This window comes from Canis lupus, chromosome 13 (assembly GCF_048164855.1).
Source record: "Canis lupus baileyi chromosome 13, mCanLup2.hap1, whole genome shotgun sequence".
NCBI lineage: Eukaryota > Metazoa > Chordata > Mammalia > Carnivora > Canidae > Canis > Canis lupus.
Genome location: NC_132850.1, coordinates 17556599 through 17570018, shown reverse-complemented (window position 1 = coordinate 17570018; position 13420 = coordinate 17556599). Strand labels below are relative to the sequence as shown.

Here is a 13420-nt window from a genome sequence, read left to right as displayed (position 1 = left end):
CTCCAGGAAGCAACTGAACCATGCAGCACCCTGGCCCCAGCACCACTTCCCCTGCACTCGGCCCACGGGTCCATTCTCCAGACCCAGCAGAAGTGGGCGGGCTGTGGAGACAAGCAGAGCAAGGGTCACAGGCTGGGGGATGTACAAGGGATTTCAAGGGAGTTTAGAGAGGAGACAGAGCCAAAGTAGGGAAGAGTTCCGAAGGTGCAGGGTTGCAGAGACCAAGGGCGTTCATGCGCTGTCCACCATGCCAGGTGCCATCCAGGAGTCCAGTAAGAGGAGTAGTGGGAAATGGCCAGTGGCTAGGAGCTAGACTGCTAGCTGAGCAGTGGGTAGAGGCTGTGCAGAGAGGTGGGCGTGGTGCATAGGACGTGCTCCCCGGGAGGGGGAAGGAGGATGAGGAGAGGGACGGAGCAGCAGCTCCCTCAAGGCCGAAGGGGGCTCACACAGGAATGTGCCACTCAGCAGGGAAACTCAGGCTGGAAATGTCCATTAGTGCGCTGCGAGCCCAGCTGCCTGTTCAGATAGGCGGCCGGCCTGGAGGGCATCGCCCAGGGAGCCCAGAGTACAAAGTGCAGGCGGTCAGGGCAGCACCGGTGGTTAATGACTGGACCAAGGATGGGGAGCCAGAGATAAAGATGGAAAAAGAGGTGTCAGAAGGACAGCTACGTCCAGAATCAGGGGTCCTGCTGAGCCCGGGAACCCAGGACTGCCTGGAGACAGTATAGACAGCATAGTGTAGCCCGCTTGTAAGCTCCTGCGCCATCTGCACGGGAGGGGGAATGAGGAGGCATTGCCTGGCCCCCGAGAGCTACAGCCCAGGGCCGACCTTTTTGTTTACTATTTTATCATGGACACTGTCAAACCTATTCATAAATGTAGAAAATAATATAATGAACTCTCATGCACCTGTCACTCACTCCCTCAAGTATCAGCACCTGCCCGGTGTTCATCTGTTCTTCCCGTCATGCACCCCTCCCCACTGGTTATTTGGAAACAAGTCTCAGATACCATATCATTCCAGGCATAAATATTTTGGTAACTTTCTCCAAAAGATAGGAACTTCCAAAAAACCATCATGATACCATTATCACACCTAAAAAATTTTTTAAATTAATAATTCCTTAATATCATAAAAAATTCCAGTTTTGGGGTGCCTGGCTGGCCCAATCGGAAGAGCATGCAACTCTTGGTATCAGGTTCATGAGTGTGAACCTCGTGATAGGTGTAGAGATTAGTAAAAAAATAAATAAGCTTTAAAAAAAAAAAGTCCAGTCTTCCACCAAGCTTTTAGCCATCAGTGACTCCCAGTGGGTGTTCTTGAAACTAACCCATCAGGCTGACTGCTTCTTCCTGGGGGTGACAAAGGGCAAGCAGGAAAGAGCAGTACAAGTTTACACACTTGTTCAGATGCTGGCCCTGCCAGTCCTCCAAGCCTCTGTGTTCTGACCCACAAATCTAATCTCCATCGGCACATCTTTATTGAGCACCTACTGTGTGCCAACCAGGCCCCTCCTTCAAGGAGAGACAGTGTGCTGGATGATTGACTCCTCAAGGGAGGAGGGCAGATCGCGCTGGGGGTCTGCAGCAGTTCACAGACAGCAGAAGGTCATGACAGGAGCCTCAAGGGGGGGCCAGAGGTTTCGGGGAGTTTGGAGAGACAGTGGTGTGGATGCAGCAATTGAGAGAGGAAGACCCTGTAGACCTTCCAGGTGCCATGGAGCATGGAGCGGGAGAGAAGAAACAGTCACATTGGAGAGGTGTCGGGAGGACACTGTCCTTGGGGCAGCCGGGTTCGTGGCCAGCCCGAGATACTGAAGGGGATATTCAGAGGATATAGGGAATTTTGCCTGAGTTTCAGATTGAAAAGATCTCTGGCCTCAGGTTGGAGAAAGGTGACTGGATGAGAATAGGGCCAGGACAGAGCCGTCGGTCCCGAGCAGGTCAGCAGTGCCCATGAACAAGGCGGTGAGGCTCAGTGCTGACGTAGAGCGGAGCACACGGGTGCAGACAGACCTCCAAGAGGCTGTCAGCTTTCCCTGAGTCAGGCCACCAGTCTTTTTTCATTCTGAGAGACTTAGCCACCAGAGCCTCCTGGTCTGAGTACGGGGGACCAGGAGAGCCCGAGCCTGGGTGCAGTGTTCACCCAGGAAAGCCCCAGAAGGCGGCACGTTCCCTGTGATTTCCAAATTAGCAGAAAGGTGAGCCTCTTGTCCTCAGGCCCCCTGGCTCCTCTGATCTGAGAGGCAGGATTTCATCAGCCTGGAGATTGCATTGCATCAGGCCTGAGGATGACTCAGCCACCCCACACGGTTCTCCTTCCGGCAGGGCCCACCCCCCAGGCCTGGGCCACATCTCCCTGACTCACATTGCCTATCCTCAAGGTGCCTAGGACCCAGGTGCCCTGGACGTACTGCGACGAGGCCAAGTCTGTGGGAACAAGGCCAGAAGGTCTTATATCTCCTAAGACTCAGAAGGAAAGAGGCGTAGTTCTCGTAGAGGGGGTGGAAAGAGGTTCTGGGAAGGGAGGAGGAGGAGCCCTGGGACTCGGAGAGCAGATTTCCCACAGTCACAGGGCGCTGGGAGAGTGGTGGTCAGAAGAGAGTGCCAAGCTCCACTTATCACTTCCCCGTGCCTTTCCTTTCAGTCCTGGACACACAATATCCAGCGAGAGAAAGAGTTTCTGCGCAAGCTGGTGAAGGCGCGCGTCATCACCGACCTAACCAGCGGCATCTGAGGTGGGCCCAGCACATGGCCACGGAGGTCCTGGCACCGCCAAGAGGAAGCCGCAGCCACTGCCACCTGTCCACTTCATTGGCCTCGGTCTGGCTCTGCCTGAAAGGCGCAGGAGTCTTCAGACCCAGAGAAGGACAGTGCCAAGGGGCCCCAGGGCTGGCGAGGCCTTGGCAGGGCAGCCAGAGCTGTGTCCGCCCAGAGGCCAGCCTCAGAGACCAGCACTTAGGCTCATTCTCAGCCTGGGTCCTTGAAGCCAGAGGGCCAGGAGGCCACCGGCCGTGCCCAGCAGGCCCAGCATGCAGGAAGTGGACATCAGGCCGCAGGGCTGCTGCTGGAATCATTTCTCCAATCAGTGTTTGGTGTATTATCATTTTGTGAATTTGGGTAGGGGGGAGGGTAGGGATAATTTATTTTTAAATAAGGTTGGAGATGTCAAGTTTGGTCCACTTGCCGTTCAGAAAGAGGCCCGGTAGGTGGCCCACCGGGTAGTGGTACCAGCGGGCTCCCTGTAGAGTGGGGGTGCCGTGACTCGCCTGTGCCCCGCTCGGGGCTACAGGGAGGTGGGCAGGGCCTCCCGCCAGCGCCCTCCAGCTCATGATACTGGCCTTTCTTGAGGAGAAGATGGGGTATTCCCATTCACCAGCCCCTAACTACTGCACAGGGAAACCCTGGAGCCATCACTTAAGCCAACAAGACAGACCCTGGGTTAAGCAGAGAGGACTTCAAAGCTCGGGAGGTGAGGCCCGGCCTAGGCGGTGGGAACGCCCCCCCTCCCCAGCAGCTGCTGATCCATAGGACAGTGCCCCAGCCTGAACTGACCAACTTGGCAGCTGTTCTGGATTTCAGCAATGAGGCCGTCAGGTCCTTGGGCTCTGCCTTTAGCCTGGACCAGAGGGAAGCGAGGCTCAAGGACCTCACGCAGGCTGTGGCAGCCATCCTGGAAGCAATAAAGCTCTTCCCTGAATCTGGCCTCTTGCTTTCTCTGACTTTCCTGGAAGAAGCAGGAGCCTGGGGCCTCAGCTACTACCTTAAACCCAAGGGCCATCTCTCTAGCCCACAGACTCCCGGGTCCCTGTCTCTTCTGTCAACTGCAGGACCTGGGTAGCTTGGGGGCCACCTGGGGGCCTTCAGAAGCCTCTCCCATCCCACACGGGCCGCACCCTCTTTGCCTTAAGAGGCAGACCAGAAGTATGAGGGCAGGGGTAGTCATAGGGTAGTCTGTCCTACCCTAAAGGAGCCACACGGCGGGGGCTGAAGTCCACAGCCTTAGGACAGCGCCCCCAGGGTCCCTAGAGCCCCAGCTCGGCATGCAGAGATTCCTGCAAGCACAGGAAAGCTATATGCTGAGCCCCCCCCTCCCCCCAAAACAGGCTCACAGGCCAAACTTGCTCCTGGCCAGGCCGAACTCTGGAGAATGTGCCCCACCCCCACTCCCAGAGCACAAAGGCATACCCTCTCCCTCTTCCCTCAGCTCCCCTTAACCTACACAGGACAGGAAGGTACAGCCCAGCTCTAGGCACCGTCAGGTGAGCCCGAGAAAGGACATCCTGGACCCCATCCCTGGAGAGCCCTAGAATCTGATCTCTACCCTCCCGGTATGCCCGGGGCCTGAGATTGGGGCCAACACCCACGTGCACCTGAGGCCAGCGAGTGAGCTTCCTGCCAGAGCTGCCACTGGGGCAGAGTGAGGCGGCCGCCCCAATCCTAGAGTCCTTGCCATCCCAAGGACCACCAGCCTCCCAGTGCCCCTGCACTGCTGTGCTTTGTCCTCAGGCAGAAGTGTCCGCTGAAGTTTGGAAAGAAAGCAAGGCCCTGAGGGACGGGCACACCCAGGGCTCTCTTGGGATGTTGCTGGAAACAGGGCACGACTCCAACTCCCAACGCACATCCTATTCTACGGGAATGGCGTCCCCTGGAGTCACGGGGCGCAGGCTGCATGCCTGCAGGAGGCAGCGGGGCTTCGCAAGCCCCAGGTTGCAGGAGGCAGCAAAGTGAGGAGGTACTCACTGCTTGGTCCCCTGTCCCACAGGGGGCCTGTCAAGCCTGCGGACAGCCCCCCTTGCCACCCCCCGGCCCCACATTGCTCTGAGGCCTGGCTTGTACTGCATGGAAGCTGCTCTCACGAAGCTGTGGTTCCCGCCGCCGCCATCCACCAGGATAAACCGGTGCAGGCTGGAAAGACTGCACATGCCTACCCCAAGATTCTGATTCAGGTCTGGGGTGGAGCCCAGATGTGGGTGGTTTTTAAAGGTCCACGGGTGATTCCGATGCATTGGCAAGGTAAAGCTGGTCCACACACGTCCCCTGAGCACTTTGGGCCCCACCCACGGCTTCCAGTTGTCGGTCGGTCGACAGTTCCCAAATTGCCATCTTCAGCCCAGCTCTCCACTTTGCTCGGGGCCACAGCTTCAGACACTTCATGGATATTGCCCCGGGGGTGATCCGCAGGTCCCTCCAACTCCACCCGTCCAACCCTGAGCTCCCGTCTCCAGCTTGTCCTCCTGGAGGGAGCCCCAGCTGCCAGCGGGCACCCCCTCCACCTGGTCACTTCACCCCATCTAATCAGGCACCAACTGAGTTTTCCAGCAGGTGTGGTCTGAAGAGCCTTGCAGCCCCCTGCTCACCCCGCGTCTCTAACTCAGACTCCCCTCTCCCCGCAGCCTGCTTCGGTCTCCCCAGACCATCCAGCCGGCCGCAGCCAGTCACTGCAATGCGTGTCCGGTCACAACATTTTGCCTGACACCCCTCGGTGGTCCCCAGGGCCACTGATATAAAGTCCAGACCCCCTAGCATGATGCGCGGCACCTGGCCTTTCCTTACTTCTATCCGTGTTACTCACGCCACCTCCACCCCACCTGCCAAATTGCCGTCATTAGGCACCTGAAATACTAGCCTCCAGCTCCTACCTAGGAGTCTCTCCTCTGTGACCCTCCCTTCGGCCGCCGGCCCGGCGAGGCCGGAGCACGGGGTTTGCCAGGGTGTGTCCCCAAGCCCCAGGCGCGGCTGGAGCAGGGTTGGGCTCCCGGAGGCCAGCGCTGCACCCCGGCGCCCGGACACCTTCCCCACGTCTGCGGAGAAGAGCTAGCGGTGGGCCAGACCCTGCGGGTGCGGGACCCCGGACACCACGCCGATCTCGGCGCCCCCATCCCCCGGCCGAGGCAGGGACCTGCCCGTCCCCTCCCCGCCCACCCTCAGCCCAGCCTCCCAGCTCCCTACTTCGCGTGTCTACAAACTCTGAACGCCCAGTTCCCGTGTCTCTCCGCCGCGCCGGCTTCACCCTGCGTCCCAGGGTCCCTTCCCCGCGTTCCTCCCCCCACCTCCCTGCCCCGCTCGGGGCACCTAGCATAGCCCGGGGATTGGGGGTGGGGTGGGGGGGAGACCGGATCCCAGCAGGTGGAGCGGCCAGGTGAGCCCTGAAAGGTGGGGTTGGGCGGGGGCGCTGCGGGCCCCACCCCGGGATCCGGTGACGCCGGGGCTGGAATTTGACACCGGATGGCGGCGGGCAGGAGGCTGCCGAGGGATGGAGTTGGGCCCGGCCCCCAGACACGGCCCACGGGCTCCGCCAGCAGCAGGTCCCTCGGGCGCCAGCCCTACTGTGTCCCGGACCCAGAGCCCTGCACTGCGGTAAGCCAACCTGTTGGCCCACCCCGTCCCAGCCGCGGGGCGGGGGGCGCGGGCCGGATAGCCCCCCTCTGCTCCCCCTCGCATCCTCCCTCTCCTGGGCCGGAGGCACGGCTCTCCGCCCCTCCCAGCCCTCAGTCCCCCTGTCGCTGGCCGGACTGCGCTTGCCTGCTGTAATGTGAGGCTCCCGCGGCCGCTACAGGGCGCACACCGGCTGCCAAGGCCACGCTCTTGGCTAAGAGACGCGCTCCCAGGTGCACAGCCCTGGGCATGAGCCTGTTCAGCTGCGGAAGAAAGGCCAGCACTGGTCCCAGGAAAGGTGCCTAGAAGAACACGGAGGAGGACCCTCCCGCGGTGAGTATCCGGCTGGCTGGCAGGCGGGAGGACTGGAGGACCTAGTGGCCCCAGGCTCCCAGGAGGGAGACTGGGCCTGCCCTGCCCTCCAGAGACCTGCTCCTGAGCTCCCCCTAGCGCAGGGGGCCACTGAGGCTGCCCGGCCCCGCCCGCCCTCCAGCGAGGAGAACAGCCACTAGCCTGGCCTCTCAAGGCCTCATTCAATTAGCAAGGCACACCTGGCCCTGGAGGACCACACCTGGGAGGCCGGGCGAGGTCTGGTCCACAGGTATGCAGACGTCCTGTGTGCCGTGCCCTGGGGGGCAGGGGGGGAGTGGAGGGTGACACCTGGGACCTAAGGGCGGACGAGCCAGGGAGGGCTCCAGGGCCCCAGAGGGAGGAATGCCAGCCAGTGTGGGTTCACCAAAGGTTGGTGGGGCTCTGCAAGGCTGGCTGGGCTCAGGAAGGATGGCTCGTGGGGGAACCTGATGGGGGGGGGGGCGCAGACTCTCAGGTGCACAGGAAGCTGGAGGGCGGACAGACCTGGGCCAGCCCTCCAAGACCTGGCTACAGTGGAGGCCAGGCTGGCCCTCCTGGGAGTTGCTCACGGCGGAGTCTATTTGAGCCGAGTGGAAAGCCCACCCCCCACCCACCCTTTGAGTCTGCAGGCTTGGCAATGCTGCCCCCTGGTGGCCTTGGGGAGCCAGGCCCAGGCCCTCTGTGCGAGGACCCCTCAGCCCCGACGGCGGCGGGCTCCTGAGGGGCACCTGCGGTGAGACGAGAGCACCCTGGCGGCTCTGGACCCAGGCAGAGCTGGCGGGGGAGCCTGGGCCAGCAGCGCTGGGTGGGCAACACAGGCTGAGGCCGGGGCGTCGCTGATGTCAGATAGGTCAACCCCAAATCCTCCCTAGGCCCTGTCTGGGACATGGAGACGAAGCTCTCTGTAGGTGGGACCACACATGTCCAACTAGCCCCTTCTCCGGCTGCTGCTGGCAGCTCCGGCCCTGCAGCGCCGAGCAGGGAGGTCCTGGGGCAAGAGGCCTTGTGATGTCAGGCAGCCGCTGAGCTTCTCGGAGTCTTATTTGCTTGGGTGGAAAATGCGGATTATGCCGTCCACGGCCTGGAGCTGTAAGGACTGGAAGCAGGGACAGGTGCAAAGCACCAACTCATAGTTAGGTTCTCAATGCAGCTACTTCTCCTCCTGGCTTGAGTCCAGCTGTCCCCTTGGAGGCCCCTTGGACCTCGTCTGGAGACACCGAAGTGGAGCGATGACCTGCCCAAAGGATAACTCTTCTCTCAATGTTCCAAGCTGCCTCGAGAGGAGGGGCGGCGACCAGGTCAGCCGCGGCTGATGGGAGCTTCTGGTCCTGACAGAGATGGAGTCCGGATGTGGAAGCCCTTCCGTGCTGCCCCCCTGGCCGCAGCCTAGGCGGCAGGTGAGTGGCCCTCCCGGCACCGCCGCCCCAATGGAGGGAACTGGTCTGAGCGGGGAGGGAGCACAGGGCTTGGCCTGGGCAGGCCGCAGAAGGAGGGAAGTCGGCGTCCTCGGGTGTGAGCTCGCCCCTGGGCGCCCCGGGGCAGCGGGCCCGCCCTCCCCCGCCCTGCATCCTAAGGGGGCTCCCCGCACCCAGCTAGGCGCCGCAGCCTCTCTCCGATCCCTTCCCGCGCTGCCCCCACCCGAGCCGGGCGGGGGGCCCTCTTCCTCCCACCCTGTCTCCGCGCAGCCCGCCCTGTGGCCCGCCCTGGCCGCCCTGGTCCTGCTCAGCAGCGTCGCCGAGGCCTCCCTGGGCCCCGCGCCCCGCAGTCCCGCCCCGCGCCTCGGCCCCGCTCCGGCCCCGGCGCCCCCCACCGGCCACCTGCCGGGTAGGTGACGGCGAGGGGCGGGGCGGGGCGGGGCGGGGGCGGGGCCCGGCGCGTGACTCCGTCTCCTTGCAGGAGGCCGCGCGGCGCGCACGTGCGGCGGAAGAGCCCGGCGGCCGCCGCCCCCGCCCCGGGCCGCGCCCCCGCCGCCCGCGCCCTCGCCCGCGCCCTCCCGCGGGGGCCGTGCGGCGCGGGCGGGGGGCCGGGGGGGCCGCGCGGGGGCGCGGGGCTGCCGCCTGCGCTCGCAGCTGGTGCCGGTGCGCGCGCTCGGCCTGGGCCACAGCTCCGACGAGCTGGTGCGCTTCCGCTTCTGCAGCGGCTCGTGCCGCCGGGCGCGCTCCGCGCACGACCTGAGCCTGGCCAGCCTGCTGGGCGCCGGGGCCCTGCGGCCGCCCCCGGGCTCGCGGCCCGCCAGCCAGCCGTGCTGCCGCCCCACGCGCTACGAGGCCGTCTCCTTCATGGACGTCAACAGCACCTGGAGGACCGTGGACCGCCTGTCGGCCACCGCCTGCGGCTGCCTGGGCTGAGGCCTCGCCCCGGGGCCGGGCGGACTGCACCCTCGGCCGCGGGGCCCCCTCTGAGCCGGCGGGTGAGTGATGCCAGCAGCCCCGAGAGGCGGAGGGCCCACGGACCCGCGCCCCCAGGGTGCCCGCCCCGCAGACACGGACACGTCGGCTCTGGAGCCCGTAGGACCCGCTGCGCACGGACTGGCACGGACCAGGCTCCACGGACCAGGCCCCGGAGCCAGCCCCCCGCCCCCCCGCCCCCCCGCCCCCAACCCTGCAGTGGCTGGGCCGCCAAGCCTCGCCCAGGCCCCACGGACCAGGCCCCGGAGCCAGCCGCCCCCCCCAACCCTGCAGTGGCCGGGCCGCCAAGCCTTGCCCAGGCCTGGGGGGGGGCGCGGACCGGAGGAGGCGGCGCGGTTGCGTTGCGCGCGCGGGCCTGTACCCACTGGCAGGAGCTGGACCCCTATTTATTACTCCTAAGTTATTTATTTACTTTCATGCTGTGTTGGATCTTTTCCCGGGCAGTGGGGCTGGCTGCGAGCCCCTGATGGCCGTCGAGCCTGGCCTCAGGCTGAGTCAGCAATCGGGCCTGGCCCGGATTTTCCATTGCTCACCTCCATCCTGCAGCTCTGGGACATGGGGCACGGAACACAGGCAGAGTGGGTGGCACAGGTGTGTTCTCCGGCCCAACAGGCCAGCTCTCACCCGCACGCACAGTCCCCAGTGCTCGGGACCTGGAGTTACAAGAAAACCCTACCCTTGGGACAGACCCCAGGCTTTCTGGGGGCCTCAGTGTGTAATGACACAGTGAACCACACCTTGCCCCATCCCACTGTCACTAATCTGTGTCCTACCCTCCAGGGCACCCTGACACGCGCATACACTTCCTCTGCTTGTAGACAATCCAGCATGGGGGGCGCTCACTACCCACATTCCATGAAGCAGCCCAGGGTAAAAGAGCTGCAGAAAAGGCTGGGGCTGGGGAAGAAGGTGCAATGGGAGGCTGGTTTCTGGAGGAACGAAGCAGAGAGCGTCAAGGCAATAGAAAGGCAGGAAAGGACCAAGAGACCCCAAGAGGGATCTGCAATTTTGAGTGATGAACAAGGATATTTATTCATTCAACAAACACTGATTAGTTACCTATATGTCAGACACTAGGGAGACCCCAGAGATACAGAAGTGAAAGGGATATGATCCCTGCCCTGAAGCTTAAGTCAGGAGAGACAAATTCAATTTGACAAACCGTATGAAAAAGGACAAGAAGCTAAGAGGTATACACATTCATCTGGAAGGAAGGAGGGGTTAGTGCTGACCCTGGCCTTCACAGTGTCCCCAAGTCATCTCTCAAAAGTCCATGCAACCCCTCTGAGCTTTCCTGCATGTCCTGTGAAATCCTGATTCCTGGGTCCTATGAATTTGTCCAATATGATGATGTTCTTTGGAAAGAAGATGAGGGCATGCGTTTGGAAAGGATGCCGACTCAGAGGGAACCACCAGGCATCTAGAGGGGCTGTCGCTGGCCTGTCGCTGGCCTGAAGCTGAGGAGGGAGGTCTGGGCTGGAGACTGTGCTAGCGGCTGTGAGCACAAGGGCAATAGCTGCGGCCGAGGTGCGTGGGAGCACCATAGGAGTGAGCCGGCTGAGGCTGGGACCCCTCAGCCATCTGCCACTGCTAAGCAAAATTCCTTGCAAACTGTCTAAGCGCCTGCCTGCTTTGGCACAGGTGCCCCTGTCACCCAGGACAGGGCAAGGAGCAGGCAAAAGTGAGGGCTGTGTGCATTCTGGGTCAAGGAGAAACCAGTCTGGGCTTCCAGTCTTCTGTGCTCACTGCCCCAGTTCTAGATGCTCCCAAAACTCTGGTGCTCACACCACCTTCAAACCCTCCTTTGGTCCCTCTCTCTGCCCCCAAACTGATTCAGGATCCTCAGTCTCCTGCCCTCCCACTCCCACCCGAAGATAATGGCACCAGTGCCATACAGTTTGCAGATGCCTCATGGAGGCCTGGGCTCTGGCCCTGGTTGAGGATGGAGGGGGCATCCTGTTGAGCAGGGTCATTGGGCCCAGAGAGCCCCTGCTGGAAAGACTTGAAAGCCTAGCCTAGCCCCCAAGCCCTCCAAGGAGGCCGACTGAGGCCACCTCTGACAATGCTCACAGCAAGAGAGCCAGGTCAGACCCCAAGCCAATGGTGCTGGTTCTCAACTGTCCCCAGACTGCCAGTCCTTAAGCCAGAAGGGTCCCTCCTACTGCATTCTGGGCCCCAGAGAGATTGTGCCCAACATCTCACAAAGTCCTAGATGAAACAGAACCTTTTCCAAGAACACATTCCCAAATCCCTCTTTAAAAAAAAAAAAATAAAGCCACTTTCCCCCCAAAAGGAACAAGCCCCAGAGCTATAGTTCTCTGCCTACGACCTGACCAGGAGAGCACTTTCCACTCCTGAGAGTCACAGGTGGTTCTGGTAGCTCTATTTTTGACTGCAGTCTTCGTTTCACATTTGCAAAGCTACATTGCCCCTTTGAGTGGTCTTCCCAGAACCGAGGTACAGTCTCCTCCAAAGGGCCATCAAGTCACCACCTCTTTCTTGTAAGACGAAAAACTACAGGCAGCTTTGAAATGGCAGCTTTTCCAGCTTCAGGGAGCACCCAACTGCCCTCTAGATTTGGTTCATCCAGGAATCGAGGTTTGGGGTTCCATGTGCTTTCCTGAACTTGCCAACGGCTTTCCTCCTCTCTTGTCCAAGGATTGCCCTATTTCCCCTGGCTCGAGACCCCTGCGGCAGAGTGTCGGTGCGCTGGCCGACTCCCTGCGGTCTCCTCCAGAAAAGGAGAGGCTGGGTAGAAAACTGAGGGATCAGAGAAAAGATGTTGGAGAGTCTGTGCCACATGAGATCCCCTTTATTGTTCACAGCAGTGGTTCTTAACCTGTTTTGGGGCTGTAGAGTCCTTAGAGAATCTGATAACAGCCAGGGATTCTCTCCCTGCGCCCCACCCCCATGATGAAAAGACCATTCCTGCAATTTATCCTACGTCCTACAGATAGGTATTTGTTGAACTAGATTCCCACAGGATTTTGCTTCCGCACTTAATCAAGCTCCCCACCTCACCAGCGTCTCTATTCTTCAAGCTCAGACTAGGTTTCTCCTCCTCAGGGGAGCCTACACTCATCGTCTTTGGCCTTAGCAGCTATTGCCAATGTCAGCTTCTTCCACCTGAATCCAGGTACAGAGGTCCTCCTTTCCCTTTTATTATTTTTTTCCCCTGCTGGGATAGCTGGCAAAAGTTAATAAAAGGACAGGGAGGACAGGGCACCTGGTGGCTCAGTCAGGAGCGAGCATGTGGCTCTTGGACTCAGGGTTGTGAGTTTGAGCCCCACGTGAGATTACTTAAATAAATAAACTTTAGGGGCCCCTGAGTGGCTCAGCGGTTGAGCGCCTGTCTTTGTTTGGCTCAGGTAGTGATCCTGGGGTCCTGGGATCGAGTCCCGCATCGGGCTCTCTGCAGGGAGTCTGCTTCTCCCTCTGCCTATCTCTGCCTCTCCGTGTCTCTCATGAGTAAATAAATACAATCTTTTAAAAATAATAAACAAACAAACCTTAAAAATAAGAGCTAATAAAAGGACAAGTGGAAGTTTAAGGGGTAGGGGCTGCTGGGGTCTGCTGGAGCCAGGTCTGTGGCTGGTCTCTGCTACACTAGCTGTGTCTCTGGACAAGGCAAGCTGAACGAACCTTCCCCAACCTCGGTTTCCTCCTCTGAAAACGGGGACTAAAAATCCCACCCGAGTTGTCCAGAGAATCGGACCTAAGGTGTGCAAAGCACTGTTCCTAGCACTTAAATGTGAGCTCTTCTTACTCTGATCACTCATAAAAGACAAGTTGCTTCCCAGCGCCTCCCCAAGTCTCCGAGTACTGTCCATGGTAAGGGGTTTGCCGGTGGCTCCCCGGGCAGTCCCGAGAGCCGTCCCTTCCCGTTCCAGCGGCGCGCCGAGCCCCCCCGCTTCTCTGGGCGGGGCGCTGCCTCCTCCCCAGAACCCTCCTTCCTGCGCCCCAGGTGGCGGCGGCCGCGCGGCACCGCAGTGACCTGTTTCTCTCCGCCAGCCCCCAACACGCACCTTCATCCACTGGCCCGGCTTCGCAGCTCCGTCCACCAGCCCCTCCGGTCACGCCCTCCTCGGGAGCTGCTCAGCGGCGCCGCCCGCGGGTCCGACCCCGCGGCCGGCAGCAGGTCCGCGCAGGCGGGGCTCCCCGCGGGTCCCCAGCCCACGTGCTCCCGACCTCTGCCGCAAGGCGCCGCCCTCCCGCTGGGCGCAGCGCGGACTACATTTCCCAGAGCACTCAGCGGCGGGGCCTTGGCCCAGCGGGGGCCTCGA

General features: G+C 61.3%; 2 protein-coding genes and 1 long non-coding RNA gene across 16 annotated transcripts in view; 2 read left to right on the top strand and 1 right to left on the bottom strand.

Moving 5' to 3' along the window:
- Positions 1-3700, top strand: part of ST3GAL3 (ST3 beta-galactoside alpha-2,3-sialyltransferase 3) — a 198832-nt gene extending 195132 nt beyond the window's left edge. For all 13 annotated transcript variants that reach the window (XM_072772568.1, XM_072772563.1, XM_072772557.1 and 10 more), the window contains one exon: positions 2648-3700. In XM_072772568.1, the coding sequence (XP_072628669.1) occupies positions 2648-2737 (90 nt within the window). In that variant the 3' untranslated portion in view covers positions 2738-3700. The remainder of the gene's footprint in view (positions 1-2647) is intronic.
- Positions 1-13320, bottom strand: part of LOC140602684 (uncharacterized) — a 31706-nt gene extending 18386 nt beyond the window's left edge. Inside the window, exon 1 of the long non-coding RNA XR_012005589.1 lies at positions 13163-13320. This is a non-coding gene — a long non-coding RNA (uncharacterized lncRNA). The remainder of the gene's footprint in view (positions 1-13162) is intronic.
- ARTN (artemin) lies at positions 4184-9320 on the top strand. 2 transcript variants are annotated; one of them, XM_072772569.1, is made up of 5 exons: positions 4184-6360; positions 6560-6711; positions 8065-8126; positions 8415-8553; positions 8626-9320. In XM_072772569.1, the coding sequence occupies exons 3-5, from the start codon at positions 8067-8069 to the stop codon at positions 9075-9077; spliced, it is 651 nt and encodes a 216-aa protein (XP_072628670.1). In that variant the 5' UTR covers positions 4184-6360; positions 6560-6711; positions 8065-8066; the 3' UTR covers positions 9078-9320. The 2 variants fall into 2 exon arrangements, 1 of the variants encoding a protein (XP_072628670.1); XR_012005586.1 differs by lacking the exons at positions 8415-8553; positions 8626-9320 and having other exon boundaries at positions 5917-6360; positions 7880-8390.
- Positions 13321-13420: the final 100 nt, after the last annotated feature.